A 20169-nucleotide genomic window follows, 5' to 3' on the forward strand; every position below is an offset into this window, starting at 1 on the left:
TGTATTTTTAGTAGAGATGGGGTTTCACTATGTTGGCCAGGCTGGTCTCGAACTCCTGATCTCGTGATCTACCCACCTAGGCCTCCCAAAGTGCTGGGATTACAGGCGAGCTACCGCACCCAGCTGGCAAATTCTAATTTTGGAAAATGTAATGGTACATTTCCTTCCAGAGGGAAAAGAAACCCAGTCCTTCCACTGGACAGTTCATTTCCTAATTTGAGGCCTCAAATATGCATAAGGTACCAGCAGTCTGTGTCTGAGAATTATTCCAAATAACCTCTAGTCAAACTAATTGGAATCTTAAATTACAGCAGTCTCTACAATTACAGCAGGGCTACTGACAGAGGTCTAGTAATCTATTTGATTCCATTATTATCATTTACATGGCTGGCAAGGCTATTTTGACCCAAATTGACAGGGGTATAAAGAAGAGAAGGAATTAGTGTTTATTAAGCACCTATTAAGTATCAGGTATGTTATACACATTACATAATTTCATCCTTACAACAAACACGTGAGGTTATTAGATCCTTTTTACAGATGAGGAAACAGGATTCAGTGATGGAAACTTCCTAAGGAAGTTAGGAAGTGATGTAGCCAATGTCAAATCTGATTCCTTTTGAATCCAAAGCCTTTCCTGCCAATGGCACTGACTTAGACTCATGCTACTGTAAAGACAGGATGAAGAGGTTCTATCCTAATTGGTAATAAAAACTGCACATATTTAGGCTGTAACTATTTCAAAAGAAATACATTTATATATAAGTAAAGAATACAGATATACTTACTGTGTTAATGAAAAGAGGAGTTCATGTTGAGAGTTAATGAAAGGCATGCAACTGACTAATATTTCTAGAATATGGTGGAGTTTTTGGACACGATAAACCTGTTCTTGTATATCTACTGATGGAGCAATGAAGTATTCCTGGAATGAAAAAATATAAGCAAAACAGAGATTTAAAGCACTAGTATAACCTTTGTAAAGAATATACATATGCCTGCTACACCTAAATTTGGATGCTTGATAATAGGGATTAAAAAAAAAAAAAGACCAGAAGCAGCTAGATAGAATTTCCCACCTTTCAATACTATTATTCAAAATAAATTACAGTCATGCACAATATAACAGTGTTTGAGTCAACAATGGATCACACATATTATAGTGGACTTTTTAATTTAATTTAATTTTATTTTTTGAGACAGGGTCTCACTCTGCCACCTAGGTTGGAGAGCCATGGCGTGATCTTGGCTCACTGCAACCTCCACCTCCCGGATTCAAGTGATTCTCCCGCCTTAGCCTCCTGAGTAGCTGGGATCACAGGCGTGCGCCACCATACCCAGTTAATTTTTGTATTTTTACTAGAGATGGGAATTCACCATGTTGGCCAGGCTGGTCTCAAACTCCTGACCTCAAGTGATCCACCCACTTCAGCCTCCCAAAGTGCTGGGATTACAGGCATGAGCCATTGGGCCCAGCCTACAGTGGTCTTATAAGATCACAATAGAAATGAAAAATCCCTCTCGCCTAGTGACTTTGTAGCTGTAATGGAGTGCAATGCATTATTCCTTTGTTTGCTGTGATATTGGTATGAACAAAACTATTCCTCAAAAAGAGCCTCAGGCAGATGCTTCAGGAGGTATTCCAGAAGGCACTGTTCTCAGTGGTACAGTTCCATGTGTGTTCTTGCTCCTGGAGAGCTTCCAGTGGGACAAGATATGGAGGCGGAAGACAGTGATACTAATGATCCTGACCCTGTGTAGGCCTAGGTTAATATGTGTGTCTGTGTCTTAGTTTTTAACAAATAAATTTAAAACATAAAAAAAGTTAAAAATAGAAAAAAGCTCATAGAATAAGAATACAAAGAAAAAATATTTTTATATACCTGTACAATGTGTTTCTGTTTTAAGTGTTACTACAAAAAAATCAAAAGTTTAGAAAAATTTAAAAGTTTATAATGTAAAAAAGCTATAGTAAGTTATGGTTTTTATTGAAGAAACAAATTTTTAAATAAATTTGGTGTAGCCTAAGTGTACAGTGTTTATAGTCTACAGTAGAGTACAGTAATGTTCTACACCTTCACATTCACTCACCACTCACTGACTCACCCAGAGCAACTTCCAGTGCTGCAAGCTCCATTCATGGTAAGTGCCCTGTACAGGTATCCACGTTTTTATCTTTTATGTTATTTTTACTGTACCCTTTCTATGTTTAGACACACAAATACCATTAGGTTACAATTACCTACAGTATTCAGTAAAAAAATATGCTGTACAGGTTTATAGCCTAGGTGTGCAGTAGGTTATACCATCTAAATTTGTTTACGCCACTCCCTGAAATTTGAACAATAAGTAAATCACTTAATGACACATTTAAAAAAATAATGACACATTTCTCAGAATGTATCCCCATCATTAAGTGAAGCATGACTGTATATACAGATACAGTTGTCCGTTGGTATCCATGGAGGATTGGTACCAGGATCCCCCTTGTATACCAAAATCCATGGATACTCAAGTCCCTTATATAAAGTAGTATAATATTTGTGTATAACCTATGCATACCCTCCTGTATACTTTAAATCACTTCTAGATTACTTGTAATGCCTAATACAACGTAGATGCCACGTAAATAGTTGTTACATTTACTGTTTAGAGAATGACAAAAAAAAAAAAGAGAATAATGACAAGAAGAAGTCCACACATACTCAGTACAGACATAATCATCCCTTTTCTTGAGACAGGGTCTTGCTCTGTCACCAAGGCTGGAGTGCAGATAGACAAAAAAGTAGCCCATGATCACAGCTCACTGCAGCTTCAACTTCCCCTGCTCAAGTGAGCTTCCTACCTCAGCTTCCCAAAGTAGCTGGGACCACAGGCACAGACAACCATGCCTGGCTACATTTTTTATTTTTGTAGAGATGGAATCTCCCCATGTTGCCCAGGCTGATCTCACACTCCTGGGCTCAAGTGATCCTCCCAAAGTGTTGGGATTACAGGCAGGAGCCACTGTGCCCAGCCTATTTTCTTTTTTTAAACGTCTTCAATCTGCAGTTGGTTGAATCCATGGATGCAGAACCCACAGACATGCAGGAACAAGTGTGTGTGTATGTGTGTGTAGTTTTTGTTAGAACATGTTTCCACTAAAAATATATACCCTTAATAAAATGTTTAAGATTTGAATAGTAAAAATTAAACCTCAGAAGGATCCAGTTGAGTCTATTTTGCACAACAGATATAGCTAGTTTTTCTATCTTGTATTTTCATGAGAGAAATGATAAACAAATTGATACTATAAATTCATTTTCAAAAGGATCGTCCAATGAACGTCAAAGATCAGTACAGATAGTAGTCAACTTTCTGAAGTTTCTAAATGGGCTAGGAAAATACAACGAAGTTCATAATGATGACCCTGAAGCCCAGAAATATATATTAAAGATTATAATTTTTTTGGAAAATAAACTTTCAAGTGTAATATAAATGAGTAAAAATAATATAAAACAAACATTCCTTTACAGAACCTATCAAAGAAAGGCATTCCCTAACCATTCTAGATAGATGAGATGTGTGGTAGTACACTGGCTTGAGTAGGATATAACTATATATAAGTATCACAAATTTATAGACAGTGAATGCGCTACTTTTTTGTCTATCTTACTAGGCAGTAATAATTAAGGGCACTGACTTTTCTTATTTATCTGTTTCCCAGGATCTAGGAGAGTGGCTGGCATATTATTGGCAGTTAATAACTGCACACAGAGTGACTGAAGAAAAACCAATTTTAGAATAAAAAAACTCACCAAATGATTCAAAGATGCAAGTTCCTGACCTATTAAGAAAAAACACATACATGCAAAAACACTTCAGGTATTTTCTATTACATGTTAAGGAATCTATATAAATTTGTTATAGATCCTATATGAAAGAGATTGTCAAGCTAAGTAGTTCCTCACAAAAGGCCAAGTTTTCTATTATATTATACCATAAATATATACTAATACTTATTCTAAAAATGATCACAGCTTCTTCCTCATAAAAACAACCAAGTGTGGAGTATTGAAACAGCCTCTCATAAAAGGAACATTTTAGTTACAATACTAACTTCATAGAACCTCAAATGTTTGAACTAAAAACAAATAAATTATCAAGAACTATGGATCTAATGAATTTGATATCTTTATTGGGGGGAAACTAAGGCCCAGAGATGGGAAATGCTCGTCTCATAGTGAACCAGGTATGAAGTCAGGAAGGACTACAGATGATGAGGGCCAAGCAGAGAGAGAAAATCTGAGAGTATCTGTGAGTGATAATTGTGATGTGTTTTTTAATTTTTTGAGCCAGGAAAGAGACTTACCTATGAAAAAACTGATATAATCTTTCTTTAGTTTGTCCAAACCAATTTCCAAAAGCATTAGAACTGGAGTAGTCCCACTGAGAGAAACTGTGTCCATGGCTCCATGATAAGACTGATGAATGAGCTTACTTAGTAAACTGTTACTTCCACTATGGAGCTAGAAATCAAGGAAATTTTATAAAACCATGAATAAATACATACACAAACCCAGCAAGCAAAAAGAAGCAAATGACAGTAGCTACAAGCTAAAAATTATAAGCTTGCATTCTTAGTCTCCTAAGACTATAAACTGTTTGAACAAAACCCCCCAAGTTATGAACGTCAGTTTTTTGTTTTTTTTTTGAGACAGTCTTGCTCTGTCACCCAGGTTGGAGTGCAGTGGCACGATCTTGGCTTACAGCAACCTCCACCTCTTGGGTTCAAGCCATTCTCCTGCTTTAGCCTCCCGAGTAGCTGGGCTTACAGGAGCATGCCACCATGCCTGGCTAATTTTTGTATTTTTAGTAGAGATGGGGTTTCACCATGTTGGCCAGGCTGGTCTCAAACTCCTGACCTCATGATCTGCCCACCTCGGCCTCCCAAAGTGCTGGGATTACAGGTGTAAGCCACGGCGCCTAGCCTGAATATCAGTTTTTAAAATTCCATTCCTGGGACTGGGGGCAGCAGCTCACACCTGTAATTCCAGCACTTGGGAGGCTGGGAAGGGCAGATCACTTGAGGTCAGGAGTTTGAGACCAGCCTGGACAACATGGTGAAACCCCATCTCTAATAAAAATACAAAATTGGCTGGGCATAGTGGCTCACACTTGTAATCCCAACACTTTGGGAGGCCGAGGCAGGCAGAACATGAGGTCAGGAGATCGAGACCATATGGCTACCTTGGTGAAACCCTGTCTCTACTAAACATACAAAACATTAGCCAGGTCTGGTGGTATGCACCTGTAGCCCCAGCTACTCAGGCGAATCGTTTGAACCCGGGAGGGCGGAGGTTGCAGTGAGCCGAGATTGCGCCACTGCACTCCAGCCTAGACAACAGAGCGAGACTCTGTCTCAAATAATAATAATAATAATAATAAATATTTTTAAAAACTTAACTGGGCATGGTAGGGAGCGCCTAGAGTCCCAGCTTGGGAGGCTGAGGCAGGAGAATAGCTTGAGCCTGACAGGCAGAGGCTGCAGTGAGCTGAGATCACACCACTGCACTCTAGCCTGGGCAACAGAGCAAGACTCTGGCTCAAAAAAATAAAAATAAATAAATAAATAAATACGTAAAAAAAATAGGCCGGGCCTGGTGGCTCACACCTGTAATCCCAGTAGTTTGGGAGACCGAGGCAGGCAGATCACGAGGTCATGAGATCAAGACCATCCTGGCTAACACGGTGAAACCCTGTCTCTACTAAAAAATAGAATAAATTAGCCAGTCATGGTAGCGGGTGCCTACAGTCCCAGCTACTCGGGAGGCTGAGGCAGGAGAATGGCGTGAACCCGGGAGGCGGAGCTTGCAGTGAGCCAAGATTGTGCCACTGCACTCCAGCCTGGGCAATAGAGCGAGACTCCATCTCAAAAAATAAATAAAATAAAATAAAATACCATTCCTATCTCATTTGATTAAGTTCAAAGCAACTAAGAAGGGTTTAAACTTATCATCCCCAGATACAATTCCACCAAAGAGAAGCCAGAGTTGTTCCTCTGAAATTTTACAACTAAGAATTCTCTTCTCCTAGCTGATTTAAGTGCTTCTGGGCATCTTTTCCACAACTGAACATCTTCATCTACACCACAAATCTGTTGCTGCAATAAAACAAACTCCCTCAATGGTCCATGCATGTTCATAAGGAACTCCTATTGGCTACAATATCCAACATACGAACCTGATAATTTGCAAATTAAAAAGAGCTGTGAATTTACAATTTAATATGTGTTCCAAATGTTAATTCATTTTAGGTACACATAAAATATCTGTCATTTTCCCACTACTTTCTATTTCTCTACTTTAACTTTCATCATAATCTTTGCAAGGTCTTTTTACAATATATACATAAATAGTTTCACTTTGTTTGCACTCAGTACATGGTAAGGTTATACTTATAAACATCTCATGAACACAGAAACTCTCAAGAGAAAAATTCAATGGCTAAAACTAAAATGTCTAGAATCACTAACGCCCAATTAAGCAGAGCTTGCACGCCTTTACTCTGGAATGTACCTTTGTTCACATGTATAAAAGTTTATAACTTTTATAATTATGAATTGGCAGTCATATTATCTAAAGTAATTCCTATTAAAAATCTTTTTGTTTTTAACTTTTTACCTAGATTTTTCTTGACTATAAAAGTAGCACAAATTCATTGTGGAAAATTCATAAAGTAGATATAACACAGTTGGAAAAAATCTTTTTTTTTTTTGAGGCAGAGTCTTACTCTGTTGCCCAGGCTGGAGTGGAGTGGTGCAATCTCAGCTCACTGCAACCTCCGCCTCCTAGGTTCAAGCAATCTCCTGCCTCAGACTCCTGAGTATCTTGGATTACAGGTGCCTGCCACCATGCCCGGCTAATTTTTTTGATTTTCAGTAGAGGTGGGGTTTCACCATATTGACCAGGCTGGTCTTGAGCTCCTGACCTCAAGTGATCTGCCAGCCTCAGTCTCCCGAGAGTTGGAATTACAGGCGTGAGTCACCACGCTTGACCGGAAAAAGTCATCTGTAACCCTTCCACCAGAGGTGACTGCTCTTAAGATTTTTAGCATATTTGTTTCCATATTTTTCTCTCCAAAAGTTACATTCATATAATTGTGTATATTCCTTTTTATCGAATATTGTAAGCATTTCTCCATATCATTCGTCAGCATCATTTTTTCAGCAACTACTACATGTGCCATATATAGCTATATCATTATTTACTTAGCCATTCCATTAGCAAGGGAAATTTAGGTCATTTAAAATTTTATGCCAATACAAATGAGGCTGTGATGACTATTCTGATACATAAAGTCTTGATACATATTTATGTGTATGAGCTTAGGGTACAGCCTAACAAAAGAATTCTTGGTTCAAAGGCCATGATACATTGTGAGGATCTCAATACATTACCAAAATTGCTTTTTAGAGAACATCCCCAATTTGCATTCTCATCAGTAGTATATGAGAATACTCATTCACAGCAACACTTAACAATGACAATATTAGTAGTTTATACACACTGGGCACTTAACTATGAGCGAGGTACTAGGTGCGTTACATGGATAACATTAGTGAATCCTGGAACACTACGAGGTAGATACTATTCTTACCTTTACTTTAGAGATGAGGATGTTGGGACACAGAAAAGTAAAGGAACCTGGCCAACTTGACACAGCTAGAAAGTAGCAGAGCTGAAATTCAGACTCAGGCAGTCGGCTTCAGAGCCTGTGTCTTTAACCATCATGCCATGCTGCTGAGAAAATGATCTGACACACACTGCGAAACCTACCCATGGCTGTATATCACCACGTTGCAGACTCTGGATGATCAATGTGAAACACTTCACCAAGTCTTGGTATGAAATCACACCTTGGAAAACAAGTCAGTATAACATTATTTTCAGGGTACTTCTACAGATCAAAAATATCATTAATCTTAAGGATACACAAATGAAATAGAAAGCAAGAATCTGTACTTTATGGGTAGGGGAAAGGGAAATAAATTAAAGCGGCAAAAAAAAAAAAAAAGATTTAATGCATTTCTAAAGAAAGAAATCAAACTCAGATTGCCAAAAAACAACACGCTTAGTAAAATACTAAAGATATCTTTCCTTTTTATAATAATTATAATTTCAGTAAGGTATATGTTTTGGTTCACATAAATAAAGCATGAAAATTACCTAAGTCTTATACTTAAAAAGGCAAGAGAAAAGGATAATTCTATAAATTACTTTGTCTTAGTACAATTCTTACGCAGAATGTACCAATGTATCGTTAGAAATGAATTAGATAAAGTTAAGAACCAGACTTCCCCACAAGACTAGTGGTACACACTGTATTATTTCCAAAAGACTTAAAAATAAACCTAAGAAATAAGAGGAAACATTTAAATAACGATGTACACCTACTACTGCTCATTTTGCACCACAGTTGCTCAGCAAAATCAAGATCACTCCGAGCTTTGAAAAGACGCTTGAAGGAACGATCGACTGCAGCCGTGTCATGCTTCACTGTCTGAAAAAGAGGCAAGCTTCAGAGAATACTCAGTTTTTTTTTTAAGTGAAATAATTTAAGCCTTCAAATGCTGCTCTGAGAAATTATGGATTCATGAACACACACAAAGATATGAATGCATTTTCTACAACTTCATTCACTAATGAGGAGATACAAATCAACAGTGAAAAACAAGGCGCTTAATATTGTTTTAAAACTATAATGCCTAAAAGTGAGCATTCAGCTTTCCTTCCGTGTAAAAAAATTAAATTACCTTGGTCTCCATTTTCCTGTTTGTCAGATGAGAATATATCTAGTTTAACAGTACTATCTTATAGTATACTAATATATGATAGTAGAGTCATCTTATAGTAATATTAACATATTCATTTCTACTTCTCTGCAACTGAGCAACTAATAATACATATACATCAGTTCTCTTCAAAAATATTTATCAGTTCTGGCCAGGCAGTGGCTATGCCTATAATCTCAGCACTTTGGGAGGCCAACGCAGGTGGACTGCTTGAGCCCACGAGTTCAAGACCAGCCTAGGCAATATAGTGAGACCCCATCTCTACAAAAAATTTAAAAATTAGCCAGACATGGTGGTCCACATCAGTAGTCCCAGCTACTCTAGGACCTGAGGTGGGAGGATCGCTTGAGCCCTGGAGGTCAAAGCGGCAGTGAGCCGTGATGGAGTCACTATATTCCAGCCTGGGTGACAGAGCAAGACCTTGTCTCAAAAAATAATAATAATAAATTAAATTAAAATATTTATTAGTTCTTAAGGAAAACAATAATCAGTGCTGACAATAAAGATCAACAGAAATTTCCCCTAACATCATCACTGGCCATCAGAGAAATGCAAATCAAAACCACAATGAGATACCATCTCACACCAGTTAGAATGGCGATCATTAAAAAGTCAAGAAACAACAGGTGCTGGAGAGGATGTGGAGAAATAGGAACACTTTTACACTGTTGGTGGGACTGTAAACTAGTTCAACCATTGTGGAAGACAGTGTGGCAATTCCTCAACGATCTAGAACTAGAAATACCATTTGACCCAGCCATCCCATTACTGGGTATATACCCAAAAGATTATAAATCATGCTGCTATAAAGACACACGCACACATATGTTTACTGCGGCACTATTCACAATAGCAAAGACTTAGAACCAACCCAAATGTCCATCAATGATAGACTGGATTAAGAAAATGTGGCACATATACACCATGGAATACTATGCAGCCATAAAAAAGGATGAGTTCATGTCCTTTATAGGGACATGGGTGAAGCTGGAAACCATCATTATGAGCAAACTATCACAAGGACAGAAAACCAAACACCGCATGTTCTCACTCATAGGTGGGAACTGAACAATGAGAACACATGGACACAGGGTGGGGAATGTCACACCGGGACCTGCCGGGGGTGGGAGGAGGGGGGAGGGATAGCATCAGGAGATATACCTAATGTAAATGACGAGTTAACGGGTGCAGCACACCAACGTGGCACATGTATACATATGTAACAAACCTGCATGTTGTGCACATGTACCCTGGAACTTACAGTAAAAAAAAAAAAAAAAAAAAATTCTCCCTAAATGCTGCCTTGATATACCAAATCCATTTGCAATGGTACAACATGAAAGACGTCAGCATAACTGAATTTTAAAAGCTATTTCTGTGTATATTTCTAACTGACAATAATCACTTACCTCAACCTCAGTGTCTTTTTTCGTAGAATCACCAAATCCATCCAGCTTATTTAAGTCTAGAAAGTGGCAGAAGTTTATTAGCTCTTAATTTTTCTGCTTTCCAAATTATTTCCATCCTAATCCTATTTTCAAATGGTAAACGGGGACAGTAGAAGCATAACTGAGGATTTTAGCAAATCACTGAACTCTCAGGTGGAGATTATAATAGATACCCCTCAGGTGCGGGTGTGAAGATGAACCGAGGTAACAGAAAAGCCCCTGACACATGGCATCAGGCACGTGCTAGGTATACAGAGGCTACTGTTTCATCTCCTTTTTCCTTCAATCTCAAATATAAATTAAATTTTATTAATTCTTAGGATTACTTAGATCTCTACCATTAGCAATTCAGAACAAAAGCTGTCCCTCTGACCATTACAGATCTCATAGCTTTGTATATATACCAATCAAAAAAGACTATCAAGCTTAAAGAGAAACTTATATTTAAACAAAGCAAGTATAAATTCTCAATTAAGAAAAACAAGTAATACACCATTCAGAAATTCCTGCACAAGTTCAACAGCAGATTTTGCTTCCAGAGGCTCGAGCCATTCAGTGACACCAGTCCTCAAACCATCAGCCAAAACCTATGGGAGATTTAAAAACCCCAAAAACCTGTTAGCAGAAAACACTGTTTAATCAATAAGGATGTATGTAATAAAAATATTAATTGCAGTAACATTTCTTGAGTGTTTATCACATCCCAGGTACTGCTGTGGTGCTTTATATACAGTACATGTTATGTAATCCTAACAAAACTCTATGGTAGATAATACTATTATTCTCATCTTACTGAGGCTAAGAGAGATTCAGTAACTTGCTCATGGTCACACAATTAGTAACTGACAGTGTCAGGACATATACTCCATGGTCTGATCCCAAAGATGGTGCTCTGAACAATGATGCCAAGTGCATAGGTGCTACAGAGGATACTGGGTTTGCCCTGGAGATGCATGTAACTTTGGCAAAGACAGACAGACAAGACAAATGAAATAGTCTGGGGATGAATAAATGTAAACAGTAAGTGGAAGTTGATATTAAAATATATAAATGTGTATGCACATACAATATGTCAATAGACTTAAGAAAAAGCAGTCAAGTTAGGCTGTAATAGCCAGTGAAACAACGTGGAACTTCAGTTGCAACTCAAATGTGGGAACCACAGGCTGGCAGGAAAACGGCATGAAATAAGATAAAGAGGATGCTGTGATCCCAACCAGGGTAGAAAAAGCAACAAAGAAGAAGCAGGAAATAGAACTAGAAGAAATAGCAGCTGAACTATCAAGGGATCTTCAAAAGTTTTTCAGCTTCATAGGCAGAAAACAGCCAATGTTGATTTTTTTGGCAGGAAAATGACATGATCTAGTTAAGAATTTCTCTATCAGAAGTACCAAGGATGGATTCCTAGGAAAGAGAAAATACAACATTTCCCAGTTAAAATGCTATCACTTTCTACTCCTGGGGGGAGGTCTTTAGAAAAATATGAAGATGGCTAAGCATGGTGGCTCATGCCAAAATCCCAGCACTTTGGGTGGCTGAGGCGGGTGGATCACTTGAGGTCAGGAGTTCAAGACCAGCCTAGCCAACGTGGCAATCCACGTTGTATTTTAGTGCAAACCTGCACTAAAAATACAAAAAAATTAGCCGGGCGTGGTGGTGGGCACCTGTAATCCCAGCTACTGGGGAGGCTGAGGCAGGAAAATCACTTGAACCTGGGAGGCAGAGGTTGTAGTGAGCACCACTGCACTCCAGGCTGGGTGACAGAGTGAGACTCTGTCTAAAAAAAAAAAAAATAGAAAACTATGAATATAATTTTGTTGTCATAAATGACTGGGAGTATAAGAGCACTTGGGGCATGGAGTCTGGTGGGGACCAGAGATGTTAAACATCTTGGTGTGTGCACCATGGTCTCAAATCACAAAGAATGTTCCTGCCCAAATGCCAATAGTGCCCCTGTTGAGAAACAATGAATCATCATCAGTGTGGTCCCAGAAGAAGATGGTAAAGATTTTAACTAAGATGAGCATAGCGAAAGAGACTTCAAAGGAGAAAAAGAATTGTATATGTATGGGGGGAGGGTAGCAAGGTATATGTGGAATAAAAGAAAAAAATCCTATCCATTTATAAAATACAGGGGGTTGAACAGAGAGAGACTATGGCCACATGTATATCTAAGATTCTGTGGCTTTTTAAGGGAGACTCGAATTAGACAAACACACAATTAAATAAATTTGTGCCAGCTCTTCCATTCACAAGTTTGTCACCTTCAGGCAAAATAACTGAACCAGCTAGCACCATACGTGGCACATAGCAGAGTGGCAGCTTCTAGCTATAGTAGTATGTAGTGGTGACAGAAATGATAGTTCTTACTAAAGTGAAATATGAGATTTCTAGCCTAGGAAACGGAAGGAATGATGGGACCACAGACAGAAATGGGGACGTTTTCAAAGAGGATGTAGTCTGGAGAAGACAGTTTCATTTTCGACATACTGACTCTTGAAGCAATAGCACTCCACCCAAGTGGGAAATAATGTGGTGGAAGTTAGAAAGATGGGAAGTGCTACCAGCTTAAAGATGAGGGTTCGGAGCTTGCTCACAAAGGTGTCAGTCAAATCACTGAGTAGATCAGCTCTCTGCAGGGGTGTGGGGAGAGAAGGGCAGAGATGTGAGGGCAAAAGTATGATGGAGGCCCACAGTAAGGGTCCTAAAAGACGGGCTTTCAAGAAAGAAGAAAGGTGAGAAAGGTAGAAAAACTATCAGTTTTGTAAAAACAGGGAAATAGTACTTACTCATAGGAAGTAAAAGTATCAAAAACAGTTGGTACTATGCTAGATGGTAAGGGCACAATAGGGAACCAGGCACTCAAGTCTAGTAGAGGAGACAGATAAGTAAACAAATTACTGTGTTTTATAAACACACTGACAAGAGGTATGTCTGGAGTTCTACAGCAACACAAGCCATTCTGTGAGATCAGTACAACCATCATAGAGAGCTCACCTAGCAAAGAGGTGGGAGAAGTGCATACCAGGTAGATCAAGATGCACATACCAGAAGGTGATAGCGTATGACAGGATCCGAGCTACAAGAAGGAGCTTGATGTGGTGAGGGTTGGGGGTTCAGTGGCAATGGAAGTAAAGTGTGAGATTAAGCTAAAAAAATAAGCAGGAGCCAACGAGCACATGAAATCAAAACTACAGAAAGATACCACTTCACTACCACTAGGATGACTATAATTAAAAAACAGATAATATCAAGTGTTGACAAAGATGTAGAGAAATTAGAACCCTCATATACTACTAAAAGAAATATAAAATAACATAACCACTTTGGACAACAGTTATACTTCGGCAGTTCCTCAAAAGATAAATATGCAGTTACCATATGGTCTAGTAACTCTACCCAAGGCATGTGAAAACATGCCTACACAAAAACTTGTATGTAAATGTTCATGGAGGCATTATTCATAATAGCCAAAAAATAGAAACAACTAAGATGTCAATCCACTGATGAATGAACAAAATGTGGTGTATCTACACACAATGGAAAAATAAATAAATACATTAAAAAAAATAACAACAACACAAAACGTAAGAGAAATGTAGCTAGTAACGACCTAATGCTCCCGTTAATTGTAAGGACAACTACCACATAAGTAAAATTAAACTGCCCAAATTGTCAGAGTATCTAACAGATACATAACATCTGAACAAATTTTGAAGAATACAAACCTAAGTAAAAACAACAATAACACATATTTTTATAAAAACATGAGATTTAAAGAAAGGAATTCTGGAAGGATACTCACAAGAAGAAATTTAAGTTCTCTGTAGAGATGATTCAAAGGACCTCTGGGCTCTCCTGATTCCACTTTAATATTCTAAAAAGTTTCCAAAGTCTGTCAGTTTTCCACTGTTAATCCCATCTTCTCTACCTAAGTGTTATACTTGCATTTCAAACTATCCTTCACACATTAAAAAATGTATTTCATAAAGGACCAATGAATTGAAAAATGAGGTCAACACATCATTTAGAACATCTCACTCAGAGATTTTGCCATCTTGACCCAATAACCTAAGTTATAACCACTGTATCCTCTTTCTATGCCACAAACAATTGTACCTATGTGGAACAACTGCCCTCCTCACATGCTCTCCTGCCTTTTCCCAAGGAATTTCCAGGAGGACAAGGTAGGAGAAATTTAAATAAATATATCTCAAGATTCGGTGATAACTTATCATTATCACAAACCAAAATGAAGTCTCCCAATAAATCTGTTTATTAGACTCCTTCTAACTAAACAAACAGTGTGCTGTCCTAGGCAGAAGTCAATGTCTTACAAACCTAAGATTGCAAACATAAAAATAGAAAAAGAATAATGTAAATGCCAATGTGTGTAAATTCCTATTACAGGAAAAGCATGAAGAATATAATTATCCATGACCGGGCGCGGTAGCTCACACCTGTAATCCTAGCACTCTGGGAGGCTGAGGCAAGTGGATCACTTGAGGTCAGGAGTTCAAGACCAGCCTGGCCAACTTGGCAAAACCCGGTCTCTACTAAAATTACAAAAATTAGCCAGGTGTGGTGGCACGCCCCTGTAATCCCAGCTACTCAGGAGGCTGAGGCAGGAGAATTGCTTGAACCTGGGAGGCAGAGGTTGCAGTCAGCTGAGATCATGCCACTGCACTCCAGCCTGGGCGACAGTAAGACTCTGTCTCAAAAAAAGAATATAATTATCCATAATCTTGCCATTCTGAAGGAACCACTATTAACACTATCCAGGCTTCTGTGTATATATATATTTTAAAATATAATTGAGATCCCATTACATAAATAATTTTATACTTTTTCTTTTTTAGTTTTGCATAATAAGCACATCCTATTATTAATATTCGAGATTTTAAACACATGCTTTTAAAGACTGTAAAATATATCGTCATGTAATTTATTTTAGGCCAGGTATGGTGGCTCACGCCTGTAATCCCAGCACTTTGGGAGGCCGAGGCAGGCAGATCATTTGAGGTCAGTTAGAGACCAGCCTGGCCAACATGCTGAAACCCCGTCTCTACTACAAATACAAAAAATTTAGCTGGGCATGGTGGCATGCACCTGTAGTCCCACCTACTTGAGAGGCAGAGGCAGGAGAACTGCTTGAACGTGGGAGGGAGGCAGAGGTTGCAGTAAGCCGAGATGACGCCACTGTACTCCAGCCTGGGAGACAGAGCGAGACACCATCTCAAAAAAAAAAGAAATCCATTTTAACTATACCCTACTGAACATTCTGGTTTTGTTTAAAGTATTTTGGAAACACAGCTATATCACTGCACTGAATATCTTACACATGAATTTCTGTTAGCAATTTTGACTAATTTCTTTTTTTTTGAGACAGAGTCTCACTCTGTCGCCCAGGCTGGAGTGCAGTGACACAATCTTGGCTCACTGCAACGTCTGCCTCCCGGGTTCAAACGCTTCTTCTGCCTCAGCGTCCTGAGTAGTTGGGACTACAGGAGCGCGACACCACACCCAGCTAACTTTTGTATTTTTAGTAGAGACGGGGTTTCACCATATTGGTCAGTCTGGTCTCGAACTCTTGACCCTGTGATCCATCCTCCTCGGCCTCCCAAAGTGCTGGGATTACAGGCGTGAGCCACTGTGCCTGGCCAATTTTGACTAATTTCTTAAGACAGATTCCTAGAAATGTACATATAGAGTGAAAGGGCTTAATATTATAATGATTCTTGATGTGTTACCAATATCTCTACCCGTTTAAGAATAAGAGGGCCATGCACAGTGGCTCACGCCTGTAATCCCAGCGTGAGCCACTTTGGGAGGTGGAGGTGGGAGGATCACTGGAGCCCAGAGCAGCTTGGAAAACATAGGGAGACTCTGTCCCTACAAAAAAATGTTTAAAAAATTAGGTGTGGAGGCTTTTGCCTATAGTCCTAGCTACTCAGGAGGCTGAAGTGGGAGGATTGCTTGAGCACAGGGGTTCGAGGCTGCAGTGAGCAGTGATCGTGCCACTGCACTCCAGCCTGGGTGACAGAGTAAGACTCTGTCTCAAAACAAAACAAACAAAAAAACACGGATTCACTTGAGTCACCACTCAGGAGACTTTATTCGTCACTAGAAAATTCTTCAGTTATATTACTATAGGGCTGAGGGCAACCGATAGATCAGATCACCTGACAAAACCTTCACTGGCTGCCCTGGTGAGATGTTAGTGGCAAGGTGGGCCTTTCAGAGTTGTCCAAGCTCACATCCGGGAAGTGCCGAGACTAGAAGCATGGAGCACCAGCAACAAGCAAGTAAGCCAACATTTAGGACTCTCATGAACCCGGAAAGGAAATGGGGTCCACTCTTACCAGAGCTGCAGCTGAAGAGAGTGGAGGGATTTGAAGAATCTCATCCACAGGACCCCAGGAAATATCCAAAGTGATCGCAGTTTGTGATGCTGTGATTGTATCGTCCAAGGCAGAGGACTTAAAGAGCTCGTACTGGGCAAAGCCTCTGGATGTTACCTGAAAAGAGTGCACCCAGCAGACCATTTAGCTGTGCTTCCACACGGCCAAAAGCCCATTACCCAAACTATTTTGATCCTTGTCCCAAAAGAAGAAAAAGCACACATGCCATACTTTTATCCCAAATGGAAAAGTAAGACAATTCTTTGAAACCACAAAGATTAGCTAAAAGGCATGAAGGCATTTTAATTTTGGTCATTAGCTGATACGAAAATAAACATAAACATATTCATACTACAGAAAAATATCTAGTCATCTTAGGAGTGAAAAAAAACCTGTAAACTAGGAAGGCAGGTTGATAACAATTTGAAGAAAATAATATGAGTAGAAGCAAAACACTTACAGTAGACAAGTGATGTCTTTTCTTGTGTAAATTTTTTAGGTTTTCAAGATTTACAGAATAATTTTTATCAGCTATAGGAAATGAAAGAAAGACATGTAAAGGTACAACTCAAAATTACATAGTTAGAGCTACAAAACTGCAATCCCTCACATTCTCAGTGTACCGCAACTCAACAAAATAACTGTTAACATTAAATTTCAAATCATAGATAAGTGAAATGTTTATAAGAGAATGAAAGTGGGCTGGGTATGGTGGCTCACACCTATAAACCCAGCACTTTAGGAGGCCGAGGAGGGAGGATCATTTGAATCCAGGAGTTCGAGACCAGCCTGGGCAACATAGCAAGACCCTATCTCTACAAAAAATAAAAAAAATAGCCAGGTGTGGTGGCATGTGCCTGTAGTCCCAGCTATTCGGGAGGCTGCGGTGACAGGATTGCCTGAGCCTAGGAGGCTGAGGCTGCAGTGAGTCATGATTGCGCCACTGCACTCCAGCCTGGGTGACAGAGTAAGATCCTACCTCAGAACACTAAAAAAAAGAATATAAGTGGAACAGCCAGGCGCAGCAGCACTTGCCTATAATCCCAGCTACTCAGGAGGCTGAGGTGGGAGGACTGCTTCAGGCTAAGAGTTTGAGACCAGCCCGGGCAATATAGTGGGACCGTGTCTTTTAAAAACAAATTAAAAATAAAAATAAAATTAGCTGGGCATGGTTGTGCTCTCCTGTAGTCCCAGCTATTCAGGAGACTACGGTGGGAGGATCACTTGAGTCCAGGAGTTTGAGGCTGCAGTGACCTATGAAGGCACTATGGTACCCCAACCTGAGCTATAGAGTAAGGCCCTGTCTCTAAAAAAAAAAGTAAATAAAAAATAAAGTGGAGGTTGGGCGCGGTGGCTCATGCCCGTAATCCCAGCACTTTGGGAGGCTGAGGCGGGTCCTGATCATGAGGTCAGGAGTTCAAGACCAGCTTGACCAATACGGTAAAACCCCGTCTCCACTAAAAATACAAAAAAAATAGCCGGGCGTGGTGGTGGATGGATGCCTGTAATCCCAGCTACTCTGGAAGCTGAGGCAGAAAACTGCTTGAACCCAGGAGGTGGAAGTTGCAGTGAGCTGAGACAGTGCCACTGCACTCCAGCCTGGGTGACAGAGCAAGACTCTATCTCAAAAAAAAATAAAAATAAAAATAAAAATAAAGTGGAATGAGGGTCAATACTACTACCAAAAATACAATTAAATGTCTGAGATTGGAAACATATTGTCAGTTTATATCTTCCAGTGAAAATTTTCAATAATATATGCATAGAAATAAAATGAAACCCAAATCAGACAAGTGTAAACCTCTTGTCCAGACTTTTGGAGATCTGTTTCTGGTGTTTCTGGAATACCTCCCACATGCTGCAAGTTACACACTAGAGTAGATTTATGGTGATTAATGCAAGTTCTACCTTATGTCACAACAATATCAATTTTCATAAAAAACATGAAACAGTAACTATACAAATGAATAAATACACACACACACACACACACACACACACACACTCTAGAGACAGCACTCACCTTTACAACTGACCACATATAAGACAATTCCTGTAATGCTGTCATTTGTTGTGATAAGCTCAGCTCCTAGCCAACAAGTACCTTCAGGATCTGAACTGTCACATCTTATCCAAAGGGGAGGAAGGGCAGTAACTGGCAGATTAATCTTCAAATGGGTCATATTAGGATTGTGAGCCATGGTGTAAAGTCCAATTAACTGCCTTTAAAACAAGAGTAAGGACAAATTATAGACAGAGATTTCCAATTCAAGAATTTCTTTTTTTTCTGAGAGACAGGGTCTCACTCTGTTGCCCAGGCTGGAATGCAGTGGTGCAATCATAGTTCACTACAGCCTCGACCTCCTTGGCTCAAGTGATCCTCCTGTCTCAGCCTCCCAAGTAGCTGAGACTACAGACATAAGCCACTGCATCAGGCTTATTTTTATTTTTTGTAGAGAGAGAATGTCTTGCAGTGTTGCCCAGGCTAGTCTCAAACTACTCGCTTCAAGCAATTCTTCTGCCTTAGCCTCCCAAAGTGTTGGGATTATAGTCGTGAGCCACCACATCCAGCCAGAATTTTCTTTTAAAAAGATACGAGGGGTCTTCCATCCTGGCTAACACGGTGAAACCCCATCTCTACTAAAAATACAAAAAAATTAGCCTGGTGTGATGGCGGGTGCCTGTAGTCCCAGTTACTCGAGGGGCTGAGAATGGCGTGAACCTAGAAGGCAGAGCTTGCAGTAAGCCCAGATCGTGCCACTGCACTCTAGCTTGGGTGACAGGGTAAGACACCATCGCAAAAAAAAAAAAAAAGATATGAGAGGTCTCACAGAAACAACAACCTAAAACTTAAATAGCAAGATGTATATATGTATATTTTATCCATTAATAGATTCACCAGGCAAATCAAAATGCATGCACCAGAAAGTGACAGAGTATGACAGGATTGGAGCTACTATGAGCAGGGAACTTCAATATGGTAAGGATTGGGGGTTCAGCAGGAATGGAAGTTCAGTAGAAGAGGTAGGATGTGAGATTAATCTAAAGAAGTAAGTAGGAGCCAGGCTGGGCGCAGTGGCTCATGCTTGTAATCCCAGCACTTTGGGAGGCCGAGGCGGGCGGATCACGAGGTCAGGAGTTGAGACCAGCCTGACCAACATGGTAAAACCCCATCTCTACTAAAAATACAAATATTAGCCGGGCATGGTGGCAGGCACCTGAACCCCAGCTACTCAGGAGGCTGAAGCAGGAGAATCACTTGAACCCAGGAGGCAAAGGTTGCAGGGAGCCGAGATCGCACCATTGCACTGCAGCCTGGGCAACAGAGTGAGACTCTGCCTCAAAAAAAAAACAGAAAAGAAAGAAGTAGGAGTGAGACTCTGCCTCAAAAAAAAACAGAAAAGAAAGAAGTAGGAGTGAGACTCTGCCTCAAAAAAAAACAGAAAAGAAAGAAGTAGGAGCCAATAAACACAAAATGATGCTCAGT

At 39.7% G+C, this 20169-nt stretch overlaps 1 protein-coding gene across 4 annotated transcripts in view; it reads right to left on the bottom strand.

Annotated features, from left to right (window-relative positions):
* ZWILCH (zwilch kinetochore protein) overlaps window positions 1-20169 on the bottom strand; it is a 46846-nt gene that overhangs the window by 13101 nt on the left and 13576 nt on the right. For all 4 annotated transcript variants that reach the window (XM_011940365.1, XM_011940366.1, XM_011940368.1 and 1 more), the window contains 11 exons: window positions 18706-18905; window positions 17143-17213; window positions 16644-16799; window positions 14087-14158; window positions 10775-10868; window positions 10243-10298; window positions 8436-8541; window positions 7818-7897; window positions 4352-4508; window positions 3798-3826; window positions 789-925 (listed from right to left, as the gene is read on the bottom strand). In XM_011940365.1, coding sequence (XP_011795755.1) covers window positions 789-925; window positions 3798-3826; window positions 4352-4508; window positions 7818-7897; window positions 8436-8541; window positions 10243-10298; window positions 10775-10868; window positions 14087-14158; window positions 16644-16799; window positions 17143-17213; window positions 18706-18905 — 1158 coding nt within the window. The remainder of the gene's footprint in view (window positions 1-788; window positions 926-3797; window positions 3827-4351; window positions 4509-7817; window positions 7898-8435; window positions 8542-10242; window positions 10299-10774; window positions 10869-14086; window positions 14159-16643; window positions 16800-17142; window positions 17214-18705; window positions 18906-20169) is intronic.

Source organism: Colobus angolensis, unplaced genomic scaffold (assembly GCF_000951035.1).
Source record: "Colobus angolensis palliatus isolate OR3802 unplaced genomic scaffold, Cang.pa_1.0 Scaffold19, whole genome shotgun sequence".
Classification (NCBI taxonomy): Eukaryota; Metazoa; Chordata; class Mammalia; order Primates; family Cercopithecidae; genus Colobus; species Colobus angolensis.